This window comes from Haliotis rufescens, unplaced genomic scaffold (assembly GCF_023055435.1).
Source record: "Haliotis rufescens isolate VD_foot unplaced genomic scaffold, xgHalRufe1.0.p SCAF_9, whole genome shotgun sequence".
Classification (NCBI taxonomy): Eukaryota; Metazoa; Mollusca; class Gastropoda; order Lepetellida; family Haliotidae; genus Haliotis; species Haliotis rufescens.
This window is the reverse complement of record NW_025964383.1, coordinates 20545587-20567145: the sequence shown is the minus strand read 5'-3', so window position 1 is coordinate 20567145 and position 21559 is coordinate 20545587. Positions and strand designations below refer to the sequence as shown.

Sequence of the window (21559 nt, the reverse complement as noted above, 5' to 3'; positions counted from 1 at the left end):
TTTGAACATGATATTGAAATTACACGGAGGTGTGTTTCACTGCATACACCGATACCACGAGACGCAGAAGTGAAAACCTCAATATGTAAATATTAACATCATCTCACATTGCGAGCTTGACCTTTCTTCACAAGTGAGTAAAACGCAGGTACAATAACTGCGTGCGTGGGTGAGAGTCCCAGGGGATTTTAATCTATTTTCTAGGTTATATCTAGTTGTATAAAGTTCACAAAAGAAGATTTGATAAGTGCACATTTTTTTAGCAGTTCATGCCAAAAATACTTTCAATACGGTGCATTTGTGTGTTGCGATTAACCTCCCTTCCGCGCCATGAAAGTCCACGCATTCTTTACACAAGGAAGTTGCTAATCTCCAAGGTCGCTGTGTAACAGAATGAGGACGAGTGGAGTGCTCTATCGGTCCATACACGTACTATCGCGTTAAGGAGCACAGGCAAAGACTTGAGTTCCACGAACAATTAAAACACCACAGGTCGCACGAACTCCACCATTCACAGATTGCATGATTTCATATAAACTGCACGGGGGTTACCTGGGTTTATTTTGGGGTAGGGGACCTTGGATCATGTACGGAAACTTGATATTTTTTTAGCTACAGCACGAAAAACAGATATATTTAAAAAAAAATAATACTGTGAGCCTAAATATTTCGGATTTTTTTTTTTTTAAACCACACACAAAAAACGTCTTGCAACAATGCCTTTCTTGTGGCTGACATTTTTCCAATACATCAACAGCCTGTTGCAAAAGAGAAAATTCAGCATTTTCTGGGACAATTTATGTTTTTCGATAACCCACCCCACCCGTGAGCTACTCCCCTCAAATGGTCCGTACTTTACTGCTAAAAGAGAACTCCTTGGTAACTGCAAATGGGTTGAGAATGTACCCGAAAACACCTCAACCTTGTGCATATTCATGAGCGCTTGCATACCCGCCTACTCCACCCGTAATTCCCCATAAACGTTTAGATGGGTTTTCCAGTGACGCGATACACAAAGTACCGAGCAAGTTTGAATCTGTTTGAAAACAGGCTGTAAGTCTTAGTTGCACGGCGAGCATGGGGAAGCGATTTCTTTTCGGAGTTGTTTGTGTATTGGTTGTCTTGAACCTAGGGCTTATTGTGACGATGATTATGATAGCACCTTTACCCCAATCTACCGAGCGGGAGGATACGCCCGAGCACACACCTGAGCGATACTCGAACACAACTCGGCGGCATCAGTCCAAGAGATGGAAGAAAATGATACGCCACGTTCAGAAAGAGGTAAGTGCGATTAGACGGAAAACATGCCGCGTCATACCAAAAGACGTTAAAAGATGGTACTTGTTGTTACCCGGTCTGGCGCTCGGCATTAAGGGGCTAAAACAAGGACTGGTGGGCTCTGAGTCAGTATACTGTGTCTGAGTGGGGTAGTCATGTTAACCTGCGGCATGGTATCTCAGTGTGCTAGCACTATAAATCGGCATCAGTCCGGACTAGTACAAGCAGCCACACACACATACACGCGCATGCACGTCGCTATATAAGTGCAATAATCTTGGACGCGACGTTAAACCCCATTTCACCTCACCATCACCTGGATATTGTCGAGAAGCTTGACGTTATGGGTTCCCAGAGTGGGTAAACCTCTAAGAAATGTGTCATTTCTGCTTGCGGACAGCTTTGAGTCTCCTTGTAAATTTTAAAATCATCATGACTGTACACTCTCCTTAACTAGAGTTGTCATGGACCACAGTGCTTGATATCCATTACTTCTCTCTCGGTTAAAATTGAGATGCAAGTTTCATTTGCTAGTAGTCCAATACAGACTCAATGAGCCTTCAGGTTTCACAACGGAGGTAAAAAGTAGTTTTCTAAGCCATTGAATTGACCAGCTGATTTGGTTTTCTACAGCCTCTTGAGATATTTGAGAATGTTGATGCGGAGTTACGTATTCTAACACTACTACCTTATTAATCATCTAGTCCAGTAACGTCAAACTTGGATTTTCCCCAGTAAAATGACACAGGGTTACTATTTTCAGCATTTGATAATTTTGTAATGGCCTGGTTTCTTTTTGTCCATCGTAGGGTCATCACAATGCATTCCAAATCAAAGTACTTGTAAATGCCAAAAAATGTAATAATCTAAAGTTTAAAATATATAAAAAAAAATATATAAAAATATTTATTTATTTTTTAAAAGTGTGATGGGTTTTTTTCCATAATGAAGACACTACTTCGCGAAAGTTTAATATTTGTGCTTCAAGCTATCAGGTGGTTAGCTATAGTTGGTAAGAAAAATTCAGAAGTAAAAGCTTTTTTTTATTTTACCTGTGGTAACCAAATTGAAGACATGGAACATTAATGGATGACGATTAAAATTGTTTGTGGTTTGAAAGGACGTTTCAGGGCTACTTCTTGTGCCTTCATCAAGTGCAATGTAATGTTCTTCATAACCATTTTTTAAACTTTTTTATTGTTCCCAGAGTTGGAGATTAATACAGTATTCCGTCAAAAACTTATTTCGAATAGCATAGAATGGCACAATACACTCTTTAAAAAAATAAAGGGTTGGAAACAAACATTGTCCTATTTCAAACCCAAAACGGTTGCAACACACATTCAGACTCAAACATATCATGTATCAACAGAGAGCTGAGAATCAAATGCTGATAATAAAGGTGGCCATTTTTTGTTAAAGTTATTTTTGTCATCCTTTTTTTATAGCAATAAATTTCTCGATTGAATATATGCTTTTGAATAGTTTTAAAAGTATATCTAATTTCGGTTTGGTTCCTTTAATTCCTCATACATGAAATGCCTTTTTCCCAATCAAACTATATGATTGATGAAGTATTAGAGTAGTTAGAACCAAACCAAATAAGATATTTTGTCAAATTAATTTTTTGTGAGAGATGATTATTAAGCCAAAGTTCAAGATCATTCCAAAATTGTTTAGTTTCATTACATTCCCAAAAGACATGGCTGATGTCCTCATTGACAGCATTACAAAAACTACAAACACTGTTGTCTACAAGATTCATTATTAATAGTTCCTTCTTTGTGTAGATAATTCCATGTAGAAATCTGTACTGAAAATCTAAAAGTTTTACATCCTTCAGTTTACATCTATAAACAGTAAATTTTCCAATTAAAATCACAATGAAAAATGTATTGCCATTTATCACAAACTTTAAGATTATTTTCATGTGATATTAATTTATCATAAAAGTTTCTCGCACCTTTAACAGGCTTCATCAGATCACTTAACCAACTGTTTATGTATAAATTCTGTAAAATTATTTTTCTAGTTTTCTGGATTGTTGTTTTCCATGATTCTGGTATATTGAAGATAACATACAAATGAAACAAGCCCTAGACGTCAAGCGAGCAGGGGACTTTGAGAAATGTGCCTTCAAAATGTTAGAAACAGAAAACACTGACAGACTATTTTAAGTAGATGAAGCAAGTTGTTAAGACAGTAGCACTTGCATTTACACGAGGAAACGTGTGTCGTTGATCATGTGATAAATTCAGTGAGTAATGTCTCTATTGTTATGTATAAATGGGAAAATTATTATTATTTTTGCACAGTCATTAATTTTAAATTAAGGAATGAATGAATAAACAACATAACAATATTAATATTTCGTTTTTAATGATTGTATTACAAGGTACACACGGTTATTATCTATCGTGAAGACGTCCGATTTTCGATCACAAATAACTTAATTTCGTTAATCCGACATACTCGTTAATCCGACACAATCATGTGCAACCAACGATGTCGGATTAACGAGACTTGACTGTATCTATAGTCTAATATTGTACCTTTTATCGGATATTTTAATTTCAGTTCTTCAAATGACATCAATCCGTTTTCATTGCATATATCTTTAATTGAGTAAATTCCAATATTAGCCCATTGCTTTACGTAGTATGTTGCTTGTTTGAAGATGTGATTAAGCCATAATGGTTGGGACAACATTTCTTCTAAATTATCAACATTAATAATATTTTTTTACAAAAGTTGTTACTTCATAACCTGATGAAGGACCAGAGTGAGTGACTATGGTTTTACGCCGCTTTTAGCAATATTCCAGCAATATCACGGCGGGGGACACCAGAAATGGGCTTCACGCATTGTACCAATGTCGGGAATCGAACCCGGGTCTTCGGTGTGACGAGAGAGCGCTTTAACCACTGGGCTACCCGGCCGCCCCTGAAGGGGCCAGAAGTAGCCCTCTGCCGTTGTTACATACAGTAAATAAGTTGTTACCCGTAAAAGTTCCATGTTTTCATATTCTTCCAACTTCTAAATGCCTTAATAACCATTGTTCAAATATATGTCAGCAGAGGGGGATCTCTTAAATATTTTTTATTCGCCATATTTCCGAGGTCAATTTGATTTGAATTCGGGCGCAAACAAAAATGAATAGTTAATGTGTAAAAATTACCCACGATGTGAAGAGGCCCACGTTTTGATTGGATAACCTTGACCTCAAGGACCCGCGTGAAGAATCACGCGGAACGTTTTCTTAAATTCCTAAAATACAACGAAACCTTTTCGGGGTTAACACTATTAAACCAAACAAGCTTGTCTCATTCATGGATTACGCTTGCATTCAGCATACATCTACTACATACGTTATATATTCGATCTATATGCATTATTTTGTTATGCACCCGACCGCCTTCGCGACTTTCAATTTGATATAATGTGGAGGCGGCTATGCTTGTCGAAAGAGGCGACTAACGGGATCGGGTGGTCAGGCTCGCTGACTTGGTTGATGCGTGTCATCATATCCCAGTTCCGTGGATCGATGCTCATGATGTCAATCACTGGATTGCCTGTCCAGACTCGATTATTTACAGACCGCCGTCATATAGCTGGAATATGGTAGTCAACAACAAAGAGTGTCGTACAGAGGACAGCAACGCGCTATATTTATAGATAGTTGAGGTCGCGTGCACCACAAGCGGAACACCGAACCCGCGGGGTCATAAATACACAGAAAGTACAATATCATTAAAATCAGATCTTAGTTCTCGCTATCGCTAAACAAATGAGTTGGGTTTAACGCCACTTTTAACAGTATTCCAGTTATATCGCGGCGTGTCAGCTTAATGTGGGAGGAAAGCCCGAAGTGATGCAGGTCTCAGACGTTTACCACTTCGGTGAAACCCACGAGCACGGGTATGGTGCTGACAAACCTAGAAACATAATCGGGGCGAACCGGGATTCGAACCCACAATCATAGGTTTCTGGCGTGCCCAAGGGACGCAACTCTGCACAGCGAATCGCGGCGCCTTAGACGACTGGGCCACCCGTGCCCCCCCTATCGCTAAACAAAGCTTAGCGGTAGCGAAAACTAAGATCTGATTTCAATGAGATTGACAAAGCCACGAACAAACAGATTTGTGAAACATAGTCAACTGTTCAAGGGTGTGTTTGTCTCTTCTTTCTTATAGTATAATATACATTTGTGTGCGTATTAGGGAATTATTAGTGAGTGAGTGAGTGAGTGAGTTGGGTTTAACGCCGCTTTTATCTTGCGAGTTATATTGCGGCGTGTCAGCTTAATGTGGGAGGAAAGCCTGAAGTGAAGCAGGTCTCAGACGTTTACCACTTCGGTGAAACCCACGAGCACGGGTATGGTGCTGACAAACCCTGAAACATAATCGGGGCGAACCGGGATTCGAACCCACAATCATAGGTTTCTGGCGTGGTGTGGGTAGGTGTATTATAGAAACTATGTTTGAGTAATCCTGACTTCTATGTTGTATATAGTTTGTTGTGTATGTTTAACTAATTTCATGTCATATAAATGCGTGAATGGAATATACATATGTGGTTGCATTTTAAATTAGTCAAATGTTGTCTTATGTGATCTTAACTGTTGTTGTATAACATGTTATACAGTGTTTTGACAAGAATCAATGCCCACGAGGCTTGGTGCTCTCCACCCACTGCAAATTGTACCTGGACAGCACGGGACATCCTCAGAAATTCGTTTTCCCCTCCCTTGTCGGTTCAGATTAGTTACGCTGAAGCTCTCGGTTCCAGATTAGAAAGACAGGTATCTAAGACCATCCATATTTTGTATATGTTTTCCAACCTCAACCAGCAAGAGAGCGGGCGGGCGAAAAAAAAAAATAAAAAAAATAAAAAAAATAATTGTTTCACTAATTGTTTAACTTATTTTATGAAATTTCAAAAGTTCAGAAAACTTGATAATAATCTTTGAATTAATTTATGACGTTGATCCGGTCGCTTTGCTTCGGAAAACGAATACAGAATCAAGATGAAGAACGATCAAACACGACCTGGCTTTTTTATGAGTGTGCAATTTTAGACGTATTTTTTTATACCATCGGTGGATACATTTCCACAGCGGCGTGGAAAACTGAGGGGAAGTAACGCCGTCATATAGCTGTAATATTGCTGAGTGCGGCGTTAAACAACAAACCAAACCAAACCCTAACAATGATTGCGGGCGTTTTCATTACATAGGACACTCATTCTCATGAATGATCCGAACACCATCGTGGTGTAGTGGTAGGGCGTCCGCCCGCGTCGCGTCGTACCAGAAAGACGTAAAAAGATGGTACTTGTTGTTACCCTGTCTGGCGCTCGGCATTAAGGGGCTCAAACAAGGACTGGTCGGCTCGGAGTCAGTATACTGTGTCTAAGTGGGGTAGTCATGTTAAACTGCGGCATGGTATCTCAGTGAGCTATAGCTAGCACTATAAATCGGCATCAGTCCGGACTAGTACAAGCAGCTACATACACGGGCGTGCATGCACGTTGCTATATAAGTGAAATAATCTTGGACGCGACGTTAAACCCCATTTCACCTCACTTCGTCACTTAACATTTCTTAAAAAATGTATCGATGCAGATGAACTCTGACAGCTGTCAAGAACCTCTTAAATAAACAACACGACACCTACGTTTCCTGTCACGCTCAATAAACTGGAGCGAAAGCTGCCACTACTTTGCCTCGTTAATGTGGAACTAATGCAACTGAACAGTCAAATACTAGTATACTGTTTCCTAGCAGAAGACGCTTACGATTAACAACAGGTACAATATTGTATATTGGTATGACGCGACCGGGGATCGAACCACCGATCTTCCGCTCTCCGGGCAGATGCCTTATCCAATAGACCATTAGGTCTGGGAATGAATGCCGTAGGCCACTCATGATGTGTTAACAGGTCATGCTTTTATGATACGAGTGAGTGAGTGAGTTGGTTTAACGCCGCTTTTAACATTATTCCAGATATATCACGGCGTGTCAGCTTAATGTGGGAGGAAAGTGATGCAGGTCTCAGACGTTTACCACTTCGGTGAAACTCACGAGCACGGGTATGGTTCTGACAAACCTAGAAACATAATCGGGGCGAACCGGGATTCGAACCCTAAATCATAGGTTACTGGCGTGCCCAAGGGACGCAACTCTTCACAGCGAATCGCGGCGCCTTAGACGTCTGGGCCACGATTGCCTCCCTTTATGATACGATGATAAGCTGATTTATTTTTTTATATCTTTTCAGCAGGCACATCATATCGACATTATGAAGAAACTTGAAAAGAAAGGTACACAGAAACACATATACTGCCAGGCAAAAGAAAGTACACACACATCTAATGTTTGTTAAAATAAAACAAACAAGAGCACTGGTTATTATTTGTTGTCGGTGGCCGAGGTAGATCAGTGGCCTAAGGCACCGCCATCACCCGAGTTGACATGGTAAATCGATAGTGATGTATTTGATGCGGGTATCGTGGTTGCTTTTTGCCTGTTTTGATTGAAAACCGCCAACTGGGTGTTTTAATATAATTTATTGACTATTTATTGATATGGTTTGATCATTACTCATGTCACAATTTCTGGGATAACATCTTTTGGTTTTGATTCGGAAATCACATCGCAATAGGGGCCAAATCCACGGGATTGTATTTCGCATTATTATTTCAGGGTAGACTATATTCTCAATCTACTTTTCCCTTGTAGTCTTGGCTTATAATATAAGACTCCCCATTCAAACGATCCTACTGTCGCGACAATTGTACATTCTTATGCAGGGAGCACGGGTGGCCCAGACGTCTAAGGCGCCGCGAATCGATATCGCTGTGGAGAGTTGCGTCCCTTGGGCACACCAGAGACCTATGATTGTGGGTTCGAATCCCGGTTAACCCCGATTATGTTTCTAGGTTTGTCAGCACCATACCCGTACTCGTGGGTTTCACCGAAGTGGTAAACGTCTGAGACGTGCATCACTTGGGGCTTTCCTCCCACATTAAGGTGACACGCCGTGATATGACTGGAATACTGTTAAAAGCGGCGTTAAACCCAACTCACTCACTCACTCACATTCTTATGCAAGTGATCATCGCACCTATGTGTTTATCGTTATGTCATCGGAATTGTTTTTAATCGGTCGCGTTTTCCATGTTCAAGAACTATCATACCTGTGTACATTGTACCTGTTTTTGTCGAGTGTTAAACCGCTATATCATTAGCAGTCTGGAATTTCGACTCAACTGGCGATCGCGCGATGTTTGTTTGTTTGATGTTTATTCTTTAACTTCGCTCTATTCCATTATTATGACGACGGTCTGGAAATAATCAAATCTGGACCAGACAATCCAGTGATTGACATCTTGCGCATCGATGTACGCAATTTGGATACGATGACATGCATCAACCCAGTCAGTGAGCCTGACCACCAGATCCCCCTAGTCGCCTTTTACGGCAAGCATGAGTTGCTGAAGACCTATTCTTACCCGGATCTTCACGGGTAGACCGCGAGCTGAACTTCTGTCCTGGTTCTGGGTCTGTCCTGGGCCTGTTCTGGGTCTGTTCTGATTCTGTTCTGGTTCTGTCCTGATTCTGTCCTGATTCTGTTCTTGGTCTGTTCTGATTCTGTTCTGGGTCTGTTCTGGGTCTGTCCTGATTCTTTCCTGATTCTGTCCTAGGTCTGTTCTGGGTCTGTCTTGATTCAGTCCTGGTTCTGTCCTAGGTCTGTCCTGGTTCTGTTCTGGGTCTGTCCTGATTCTGTTCTGGGTCTGTCCTGGGTCTGTCCTGATTCTGTTCTGGGTCTGTCCTGGTTCTGTTCTGGTTCTGTCCTGGTTCTGTTCTGGTTTTGTCCTGGTTTTGTCCTGGTTCTGGTTCTGTCCTCGGTCTGTCCTGATTCTGTTCTGGTTCGGTCCTCGGTCTGTCCTGGTTCTGTCCTCGGTCTGTCCTGATTCTGTTCTGGTTTGTCTTGATTCTGTTCTGGGTCTGTCCTGGGTCTGCCCTGACTCTGTTCTGGGTCTGTCCCGATTCTGTCCTGGGTCTGGTCTGGGTCTGTCCTTGGACATGCCCTGGGCCTGTCCAATCTCCTGTCTGGTGGTATCACGAGGAGCAAGCCCGTAGTTATTGCATCGGTGCTACCAATGTGTCTAGCAACGGAATCCTGTCCGGTTAACAACTCCAGTATGCAATGACACTTCTGTTCTAAGGACAAACGTAGCCTGTTACTCGTGATTTCAGCACTGACGAATATTGTTTTTTAACTATATGCATCCTGCGATCGTGCTTCACGTGCAATTCAAGTTTTAGCAAATAAAATCCAAAGCAATATTTTCAGTTGCACCAGTGTCTGTTGCAATTCTACGATTGGATTTACAGGATTTGGGACCATTATTTCGTGTTCGAAAACAAAACGCCAAAGGAAACAATACGTCCAAATAGAAATACATTACGCTACATGTTCAATCTAATTAAAATCAGATCTTAGTTCTCGCTATCGCTAAACAAAGATCTGAGGACATCCCATTACGGGTCACGTCAGAACGACCTTTCATCCGACCAATCAAAGCGTTGCTTACCAGATCATGAAAGTGACAGTCGGAATGTGTTTCCGAATCATGCAACCTTGAAAGTGTATTCCGAACGACAGTTACGGCCCGTACGGCTGATTCCGTCAAAATTATCGTCTATCTCTCGCTTCCGAAGGATAAACATTTGAATGGAGGAGGCGTTGAACAGTATGTGGGAAGCACTGCAATATAATCTCAACCATGTATTAGACATTTCGGAATGTTCGTTTGTTCAGTTTTCCAAATTTTAATCGAAAACTGTGTCAACATAATTTTCAAGCGTTGTCTAAAATGGAAGTCGCAAGCTCGAAACGAGTGTCGTAAAACTCGAGAAAGCTGCTTTCTAATTGGCTGATGTTGACGCCTTTTAAGTGGTCGGTCAAGGTTTGCGACAGGTCGTTCTGACGCGACCCGTAATGGGATGTCCTCAGATCTTTGTTTAGCGGCAGCGAGAAATAAGATCTGATTTTGATGAGATTGGCTACATGTTGGGTGTGGTAGTTGCCATATCAGTTTATCCATTTTCAGTGAAAAGGATGGACGACAGAACTATGCCTGCCGTTGCACACCTGTTCTTGAATAAAGCCAAGACTCTAAAGAACTCAGGTAGGTCAAGTACAGAGGGCAGCATTCAACTGTCGTCCAACAACTGAATACACATCTTCCCAAGGCAAGGGAGTTAACTGACTGTAAAAGTCGAGTTTCCACTCTTGCCGAACCAGGCTGGAATTATGGAGTTAAATTTCGGCTGGACTAACGAATCTTTGCATAGTTCAATCAAAATCGCGTAACGAAATAGATATCCGGTTCGTAAACTGCCGTGCATATTTCGGATCGATTGCAGGATTTGCAAAGCAAACACGGCGTCAACAGATATTTTCCAAATATTTTCATCTTTTTAATCAATGCGCTCACGTGATTTGATGCACTTCGCGAAGTGAGACCCGTTTTATTATAATAAAGGTTTTGATTTTGGTCAGATCGTCATGACTGGCCGCCGCCTTTTTGTTTTAAGTAACGTGCAAGTAATATGAGAGGTGGAATCTGATTGGCCAATAGGAACGACATAGAAGGGACACAACTCGTAATAGCCACTGGTGGCGCAACTATCAAGCCAAGGAATTCCAGCCTAGTTCGGCAGGCGCGGAAACTGGACTTTCACAGTCAGTTAACTCTCGTGCCACATGAAGAAGCTGAAAATAGAGATACTGTATCCATCCATTCTCTCAGTCCCAGACGAATTCTGCGATTCCTGGAACGCGGAAAGAATTGCAGAAAACGTAAATCACAGCATAATTGCAGAAAATGGTGGCATTTGCCTTCTTTATCAATCAATAATAATTTTCAATATTTTCAAGCTTTTTATCGAATTTTGAAATCGAATGATACCCAAACATTTTACATGGGATTTGAACATACAAAATATGAATCCTACAAGAAAACGAAACCTGAAATAAATGTCACTTTTAAACGTTATTTTTAATATTATGACTGCATGAACTATGTTTACATTTGACCATACATTCATATCAAAGAAACTAAGCATATTTATGTGCGTAATTGTCTTATCCATTGATATCTGTTTATAATGAAAGTTTGTGGAATATTTCGAATTCGCTTTTGTTATATTCTTTTGGAAGGGAATGGTTATATGTTAACGCAGAATTTACCGCACAATACGTCTGGAACTGCACTATAAAACAGGGAGACTAGCATAAGGTGCTTGGGACCTGCTCTACCGGGGAGATTAGCATGAGGTACTAGGGACCTGTTCTACCGGGGTGACTGGCATGAGGTACTAGGGACCTGTTCTACCGGGGAGACTAGCATGAGGTACTGGGGACCTTTTTTACCGGGGAGACTGGCATGAGGTACTAGAGACCTGTTCTACCGGGGTGACTGGCATGAAGTACTAGAGACCTGTTCTACCGGGGAGACTAGCATAAGGTACTAGGACCTGTTCTACCGGGGAGACTAGCATGAGGTCCTGGGGACCTGTTCTACCGGGGTGACTGGCATGAGGTACTGGGGACCTGTTCTAGCGGGGAGACTACCATGAGGTACTGGGGACCTGTTTTACCGGGGAGACTAGCATAAGGTACTGGGGACCTGTTTTACCGGGTAGACTAGCATGAGGTACTAGGGACCTTTTTTACCGGGGTGACTGGCATAAGGTACTGGGGACCTGTTCTACCGGGGTGACTGGCATGAGGTACTGGGGATCTGTTCTACCGGGGAGACTAGCATGAGGTGCTAGGGATCTGTTCTACCGGGGAGACTAGCATGAGGTTCTGGGGACCCGTTCTACCGGGGAGACTAGCATGAGGTTCTGGGGACCCGTTCTACCGGGGAGACTAGCATGAGGTTCTGGGGACCTGTTATACCGGGGAGACTAGCATGAGGTTCTGGGGACCTGTTCTACCGGGGAGACTAGCATAAGGTACTGGGGACCTATTCTACCGGGGTGACTGGCATAAAGTACTAGGGACCTGTTCTACCGGGGAGACTACCATGAGGTGCTGGGGACCTGTTCTACCGGGGTGACTAGCATGAGGTACTTGGGACCTGTTCTAGCGGGGAGACTAGCATGAGGTACTGGGGACCTGTTCTACCGGGGAGACTAGCATGAGGTGCTGGGGACCTGTTCTACCGGGTTGAATGACATGAGGTACTAGGGACCTGTTCTACCGGGTTGAATGACATGAGGTACTGGGGACCTGTTCTACCGGGGTGACTGGCATGAGGTACTGGGGACCTGTTCTACCGGGGAGACTAGCATGAGGTACTGGGGACCTGTTCTACCGGGGAGACTAGCATGAGGTGCTGGGGACCTGTTCTACCGGGTTGAATGACATGAGGTACTGGGGACCTGTTCTACCGGGGTGACTGGCATGAGGTACTGGGGACCTGTTCTACCGGGGAGACTAGCATGAGGTACTGGGGACCTGTTCTACCGGGGTGACTGGCATGAGGTACTAAGAACCTGTTCTACCGGGGAGACTAGCATGAGGTACTGGGGACCTGTTCTACGGGGGAGACTAGCATGAGGTGCTGGTGACCTGTTCTACCGGGTTGAATGACATGAGGTACTGGGGACCTGTTCTACCGGGGAGTCTAGCATGAGGTGCTGGGGACCTGTTCTACCGGGTTGAATGACATGAGGTACTGGGGACCTGTTCTACCGGGGTGACTGGCATGAGGTACTGGGGACCTGTTCTATCGGGGAGACTAGCATGAGGTACTGGGGACCTGTTCTACCGGGGAGACTAGCATGAGGTGCTGGGGACCTGTTCTACCGGGTTGAATGACATGAGGTACTGGGGACCTGTTCTACCGGGGAGTCTAGCATGAGGTACTGGGGATCTGTTCTACCGGGGAGACTAGCATGAGGTGCTAGGGATCTGTTCTACCGGGGAGACTAGCATGAGGTTCTGGGGACCCGTTCTACCGGGGAGACTAGCATGAGGTTCTGGGGACCCGTTCTACCGGGGAGACTAGCATGAGGTTCTGGGGACCTGTTATACCGGGGAGACTAGCATGAGGTTCTGGGGACCTGTTCTACCGGGGAGACTAGCATAAGGTACTGGGGACCTATTCTACCGGGGTGACTGGCATAAAGTACTAGGGACCTGTTCTACCGGGGAGACTACCATGAGGTGCTGGGGACCTGTTCTACCGGGGTGACTAGCATGAGGTACTTGGGACCTGTTCTACCGGGGAGACTAACATGAGGTACTGGGGACCTGTTCTACCGGGGAGACTAGCATGAGGTGCTGGGGACCTGTTCTACCGGGGTGACTGGCATAAAGTACTAGGGACCTGTTCTACCGGGTTGAATGACATGAGGTACTGGGGACCTGTTCTACCGGGGAGTCTAGCATGAGGTGCTGGGGACCTGTTCTACCGGGTTGAATGACATGAGGTACTTGGGACCTGTTCTACCGGGGTGACTGGCATGAGGTACTGGGGACCTGTTCTACCGGGGAGACTAGCATGAGGTACTGGGGACCTGTTCTACCGGGGAGACTAGCATGAGGTGCTGGGGACCTGTTCTACCGGGTTGAATGACATGAGGTACTGGGGACCTGTTCTACCGGGGAGACTAGCATGAGGTACTGGGGACCTGTTCTACGGGGGAGACTAGCATGAGGTGCTGGGGACCTGTTCTAACGGGGTGACTGACATGAGGTATTCGGGACCTGTTCTACCGGGGAGACTACCACGAGATACTAGGGACCTGTTCTACCGGGGAGACTAGCATGAGGTGCTAGGGATCTGTTCTACCGGGGTGACTGGCATGAGGTACAAGGGACCTGTTCTACCGGGGAGACTAGCATGAGGTGCTAGGGATCTGTTCTACTGGGGTGACTGGCATGAGGTACAAGGGACCTGTTCTACCGGGGAGACTAGCATGAGGTGCTAGGGATCTGTTCTAACGGGGTGACTGACATGAGGTATTCGGGACCTGTTCTACCGGGGAGACTACCACGAGAAACTAGGGACCTGTTCTACCGGGGAGACTAGCATGAGGTGCTGGGGATCTGTTCTACTGGGGTGACTGGCATGAGGTACAAGGGACCTGTTCTACCGGGGAGACTAGCATGAGGTGCTAGGGATCTGTTCTACTGGGGTGACTGGCATGAGGTACAAGGGACCTGTTCTACCGGGGAGACTAGCATGAGGTGCTGGGGACCTGTTATACCGGGGAGACTAGCATGAGGTTCTGGGGACCTGTTCTACCGGGGTGACTGGCATGAGGTACTGGGGACCTGTTTTACCGGGGAGACTAGTATGAGGTTCTGGGGACCCGTTCTACCGGGGTGACTGACATAAGGTACTGGGGACCTGTTCTCCCGGGGTGACTGGCATGAGGTACTGGGGACCTGTTCTACCGGGGAGACTGGCATAAGGTACTAGAGACCTGTTCTACCGGGGAGACTGGCATAAGGTACTAGAGACCTGTTCTACCGGGGAGACTAGCATAAGGTACTGGGGACCTGTTCTACCGGGGAGACTAGCATGAGGTTCTGGGGACCTGTTCTACCGGGGAGACTAGCATAAGGTACTGGGGACCTATTCTACCGGGGTGACTGGCATAAAGTACTAGGGACCTGTTCTACCGGGGAGACTACCATGAGGTGCTGGGGACCTGTTCTACCGGGGTGACTAGCATGAGGTACTGGGGACCTGTTCTACCGGGGAGACTAGCATGAGGTACTGGGGACCTGTTCTACCGGGGAGACTAGCATGAGGTGCTGGGGACCTGTTCTACCGGGTTGAATGACATGAGGTACTGGGGACCTGTTCTACCGGGGAGTCTAGCATGAGGTGCTGGGGACCTGTTCTACCGGGTTGAATGACATGAGGTACTGGGGACCTGTTCTACCGGGGTGACTGGCATGAGGTACTGGGGACCTGTTCTACGGGGGAGACTAGCATGAGGTGCTGGGGACCTGTTCTACCGGGTTGAATGACATGAGGTACTGGGGACCTGTTCTACCGGGGAGTCTAGCATGAGGTGCTGGGGACCTGTTCTACCGGGTTGAATGACATGAGGAACCGGGGACCTGTTCTACCGGGGTGACTGGCATGAGGTACTGGGGACCTGTTCTACCGGGGAGACTAGCATGAGGTACTGGGGACCTGTTCTACCGGGGTGACTGGCATGAGGTACTAAGGACCTGTTCTACCGGGGAGACTAGCATGAGGTACTGGGGACCTGTTCTACGGGGGAGACTAGCATGAGGTGCTGGTGACCTGTTCTAACGGGGTGACTGACATGAGGTACTGGGGACCTGTTCTACCGGGGAGACTACCACGAGATACTAGGGACCTGTTCTACCGGGGAGACTAGCATGAGGTGCTAGGGATCTGTTCTACCGGGGTGACTGGCATGAGGTACAAGGGACCTGTTCTACCGGGGAGACTAGCATGAGGTGCTAGGGATCTGTTCTACTGGGGTGACTGGCATGAGGTACAAGGGACCTGTTCTACCGGGGAGACTAGCATGAGGTGCTAGGGATCTGTTCTACTGGGGTGACTGGCATGAGGTACAAGGGACCTGTTCTACCGGGGAGACTAGCATGAGGTGCTGGGGACCTGTTATACCGGGGAGACTAGCATGAGGTTCTGGGGACCTGTTATACCGGGGAGACTAGCATAAGGTACTGGGGACCTGTGCTACCAGGGAGACTGGCATAAGGTGCTGGGGACCTGTTATACCGGGGAGACTAGCATAAGGTACTGGGGACCTGTTCTACCGGGGAGACTAGCATGAGGTGCTAGGGATCTCTTCTACCGGGGAGACTAGCATGGGGTACTGGGGACCTGTTCTACCGGGGAGACTAGCATGAGGTTCTGGGGACCTGTTATACCGGGGAGACTAGCATAAGGTACTGGGGACCTGTGCTACCAGGGAGACTAGCATAAGGTACTGGGGACCTGTGCTACCAGGGAGACTGGCATAAGGTGCTGGGGACCTGTTATACCGGGGAGACTAGCACAAGGTACTGGGGACCTGTTCTACCGGGGAGACTAGCATGAGGTGCTAGGGATCTCTTCTACCGGGGAGACTAGCATGAGGTACTGGGGACCTGTTCTACCGGGGAGACTAGCATGAGGTGCGTGGGACCTGTTATACCGGGGAGACTAGCATGAGGTTCTGGGGACCTGTTATACCGGGGAGACTAGCATAAGGTACTGGGGACCTGTGCTACCAGGGAGACTGGCATAAGGTGCTGGGGACCTGTTATACCGGGGAGACTAGCATAAGGTACTTGGGACCTGTGCTACCAGGGAGACTGGCATAAGGTGCTGGGGACCTGTTATACCGGGGAGACTAGCATAAGGTACTGGGGACCCGTTCTACCGGGGAGACTAGCATAAGGTACTGGGGACCTGTTCTACCGGGGAGACTAGCATAAGGTACTGGGGACCTGTTCTACCGGGGAGACTAGCATAAGGTGCTGGGGACCTGTTCTACCTGGGTGACTGACATGAGGTACTGGGAACCTGTTCTACCGGGGAGACTAGCATAAGGAACTGGGGACCTGTTCTACCGGGGAGACTACCACGAGGTACTAGGGGCCTGTTCTACCGGGGAGACTAGCATGAGGTACTGGGGACCTGTTCTACCAGGGTGACTGGCATAAGGTACTGGGGACCTGTTCTACCGGGGAGACTACCACGAGGTACTAGGGGCCTGTTCTAGCGGGGAGACTAGCATGAGGTACTGGGGATCTCTTCTACCGGGGAGACTAGCATGAGGTGCTGGGGACCTGTTCTACCGGGGTGACTGACATTAGGTACTGGGGTCCTGTTCTACCGGGGTGACTGACATTAGGTACTGGGGACCTGTTCTACCGGGGTGACTGGCATAAGGTACTGGGGACCTGTTCTACCGGGGTGACTGGCACGAGGTACTGGGGACCTGTTCTACCGGGGAGACTAGCATGAGGTGTTAGGGACCTGTTCTACCGGGGAGACTAGCATAAGGTACTTGGGACCTGTTCTACCGGGGAGACTAGCATGAGATTCTAGGGACCTGTTCTTCCGGGGAGACTAGCATGAGGTACTAAGGACATGTTCTTCCGGGGAGACTACCACGAGGTACTAGGGACCTGTTCTACCGAGGAGACTACCCACGAGGTACTAGCTATAGGGACATGTTCTACCGGGGAGACTACGACGAGGTACTAGGGACATGTTCTTCCGGTGAGACTAGCATGAGGTAGGTTTAGGATGATAGGTTTCTCGTACGCCTGAGGGAAGCAACTCTGCACAACAAACTTTTGTCAGCGGATCTGTGATTCAACAAATAAACAAAATACTATTTTCTAAAAGACATATTATTTCAGACGGGACCCTCGTGTGGCGATCCTCTCTGAAACTAGATAACAGGAACGTGATTTTCGGTGGCATCAACAGCGACGACAACGGCATTTTCAGCGTGACTCGCGCCGGCGAATATCTCTCCATGGGTCACATCTGTTTCGACACATATAAAAACGACATTGTGAACTCCACGTTCATTGAGATAGTGTTCAAAGCGTCGTCCTCTGTATTGAGCCCTGACAAAGAATTCAACAATGACGAAGTATTGGCGGACAAGGTTTTGCTTGAGAGCAAATCCTATTTGTCAACAAGTTTTATGAGTTTACGTAAATTCAAAGAAAATGAAAGATTCCGGTTCAAGTTCCTAAAAAGTGTGTATGCAGAATACATTCATGCTGATGAATCAGAGTGCAGTTCACTGACCATACTTAAAGTAGGTTAAACTCTCAGTGTGTCTTAGGACCGCAGGATCTTGTTGAAGTTTTATACAGGAAGTCAGATTCCAATGTGTGGTTCTGGTGTCACCCGCCGTGATATTGCGGGAATATTACTAAAAGCGGAGACCGCCTCCGTGGTCTTGTGGTAGAGCGTCCGCCCGGAGAGCGGAAGGTCCAGGGTTCGATCCCGGGCCGCGTCATACAAAAAGACGTTAAAAGATTGTACTTGTTGTTACCCTGTCTGGCGCTCGGCATTAAGGGGCTAAAACAAGGACTGGTCGGCTCGGAGTCAGTATACTGTGTCTGAGTGGGGTATTCATGTTAAACTGCGGCATGGTATCTCAGTGAGCTAACACTATAAATCGGCATCAGTCCGGACTAGTACAAGCAGCCACACACACACATACACGTGCATGCACGTTGCTATATAAGTGCAATAATCTTGGACGCGACGTTAAACCTAATTTCACCTCACCTCACTAAAAGCGGCGTAAAATCATATTCATCCACTCACCCAAAGTGTGAAATATATTATGCCGCACTGTGCGATATCACGGTTAAATAACTGGCTCCTTTTTGCGATATCACGGCGTTAAACAACTGGCTCCTTTGTCCGTGGTCTAACTAACGGAACTGTTAGTATTACACCACTTGGCAATGAGGAAACGTTTTTTTCTTCCTCTGTCATATCCCTTGGTGATAGAACAATTTGGCGAAAAAACGTTTGTCACCAGCGGGATTCGAACCCGCGAAGTCCGCATGGATGGCTGACGAATGTTGTCTTCTGACACGACGACATGAGATGAAAAGATATGAAATTAACAACTCAATATTAACTTACATCAGGACTAATTGCTTATCCATTTATGAACTGCGAAATACGTTTTATGAAATTTTTATACAGTATGTTACTCTATGCATTCTAGTTTTTGTACAGTACTTATGATATGGTAGCATTTCGTTTCAGAAATTATTATTATCTTGATCAGGACTATGTTTGCTCAAAAAAGGTCCATCAACATGGGCAAGTAATAGTTAGGTAATTGATAAATATGCTCGAGTTGGTCCAAAATTAATGGTATACTGGCCGTGGGCCATGCATTTCATAACCAGAGTCGGCAAAGTGCGCAGTGCACGTGCGAAAGGCTCGGCGAATATATTTCACATGCTTCACGCAGGGCCGACTCACACAGTGTTCTCACAGTTGAGCAAAGAGTTCCTGATTATCTTTCAAAATTCCGTTAACAAAACAATGTTTTGGAAGCATTTTAGGTGCTATAAATGTTGACATGGTTTTAGAATGTTAGACCGCTCGGACCACAGTGTCCTATCGTCGAAATGATTAACTAAACCCCACCGCGCTGATATTCACAGTTCTCAGGTCTGTAGCGTTCGTCAAAACTCGCCATTTTTTCGGATTCATTATTTTTTCAGGAATGACACACGTTTTATTGAATGTTTTCCAGAATGACGTTTCGTACGAACAACGGGAAGGGTGTATTCTTAATAAACCATGTTCAGTGTGAATGAAATTAATCAAGACAAACATTATCAGTATAAAAAGTTTCTGGGGTTTTTTTTAAAACAGAGACATATCCAAATTAAACAAGACAAACATTATCAGTATTAAAAGTTGCTGTTTTTTTTTAAACAGGTACATATCCATCCTTTAATCATGGGTTATCACAGAATCTTCCAGATCAACCTGATATCGACAATCCTTGTTTTATATTCAGCGATGCTAGTGTGTGTTTTATACTTGCCAAAGTCTGTTTTTTAATCTTTAATCGTAGGAAGCATCTTTTATATGGATAGCCTTTTACTGCATCATCTTTATAGCATATCGGAATGAATTGTATGATAATTTGTCATAATTCTATTGAATGGTTCTGTACATTCTATCACTGTCAGTTTGTAGAAGTTATTTTATGTATGTACAGAAGTGAGATCCTAATAAACTATTGTCTGTCTGTCTGTCCGTCTGTCTGTCTAAGACAACACCCACAGCTACAGTGGGACAATCCTAATTGGATTCCTCTTGTGAGAGTAGAGCTTGACCGAAATCGATGCGGACGGGAGTAGTTTGTGTACATAATAAAAGTTAATCTTTTCATGGGTCAATATTTTTGTTTTTATTCTGAATTATCTCCTCAGTAGCTCGTGGTTGAAATTATTATAACAATGATATGTCTTTGTAGCATGATCAGTAAGCTTTCTCATTTTATGTTTGATCTAATTATACCTGGTCAGCAAGTTACTTACTTCCTCTAATAGTCAAACAATAAACTTAAATGTATAATTGATGAAATGCTACACATTGTATTTTTTTAAAAATGTGAATAAAGATAAAAAAATAAAAAAATAAAAAATAAAATAAAAAAAATAAAAAAATAAACTTAATTTGGTGAGCACCATGTAGAGGAAGGGAGATAGTTCTATGTTAAACACTTTCTTTCTTTGTTACAATAAATGGATTATCAAGCAAGTGATCACTTGCATCATAACGGTGTTAGTTTCTACACCGCATTCATTGCAATAAAGAATAATAATAATAATAATAATAATAATAATAATAATAATAATAATAATAATAAATAGAGGATTCATCACGAGTGTTTTTTAATATGGGAAATATCAACCGAGTCTTAGTTAATCGGTATTTGCCGAGCCTTTGGCGAGGCAAATACCGATTAACGGGACGAGGTTGATATTTCCCATATTAAAAAACACGAGTGATGAATTCTATTTATCATTTTCACATTTTTGCTTCCAAATTAAGGAATAATTTCATTAAACATTAACATCAGCAACTTGTCGAAATCTTACGTATAGATCGTGCGTAGTGATACATGTTTTCCATAGCCATGTAAACCAAAATAAACAATTCGCTGAGAAAAAAAGTTCCCCGGATTATTTTAAACAAAATACTTGAACAGACTTTTGCAGAATAATTGAAACTTTAATAACGGTAACAACAACGATTCTGTGTAATCTGATTATATCTCTGGTGTAACTTCACTTATAATATATAGTTTCAAATCAAACCGCTCGCTCTTCCGGTTATCTAATTTGCATATCTAATTTGCATACTTATGTCATTGGGGTATGACATACATGTTTTTATGTCATAAGCTTATGTCATGGATAAATGCTTAAGTTAAATGATAAATTCAGATATCCTCCACCCCCTCACTCGAGACATACACGCACACGCACACACACACACACACCCACACACACACACACACACACTCAACCTCACTCACAAATACACCCATACCCAAATTCCTGCATCTACACACACTCCATATCCTTTCTTCTGACCGTACCAACATTCATATCCCCTCCACACACACACCCATAACCGATAACATCACACACTCAATTACACTGTTCATATAAAATTCATATTGAAT

General features: G+C 44.6%; 1 protein-coding gene across 1 annotated transcript; it reads left to right on the top strand.

Moving 5' to 3' along the window:
- Positions 1-984: 984 nt before the first annotated feature.
- Positions 985-18296, top strand: LOC124144759. Its single transcript, XM_046514304.2, has 4 exons — positions 985-1284; positions 7563-7605; positions 10402-10479; positions 17730-18296. The coding sequence occupies exons 1-4, from the start codon at positions 1078-1080 to the stop codon at positions 18146-18148; spliced, it is 747 nt and encodes a 248-aa protein (XP_046370260.2). The 5' UTR covers positions 985-1077; the 3' UTR covers positions 18149-18296.
- Positions 18297-21559: the final 3263 nt, after the last annotated feature.

What these genes read in the sequence shown, in the direction of transcription:
- LOC124144759 (XM_046514304.2), top strand. Translation starts at nt 1,078, where the DNA reads ATGGGGAAGCGATTTCTTTTCGGAGTTGTTTGTGTATTGGTTGTCTTG. An exon ending in TACGCCACGTTCAGAAAGAG is followed by an intron (nt 1,285 to 7,562) that starts GTAAGTGCGATT and finishes ATATCTTTTCAG; the next exon opens with CAGGCACATCATATCGACAT. An exon ending in CAAGACTCTAAAGAACTCAG is followed by an intron (nt 10,480 to 17,729) that starts GTAGGTCAAGTA and finishes ATATTATTTCAG; the next exon opens with ACGGGACCCTCGTGTGGCGA.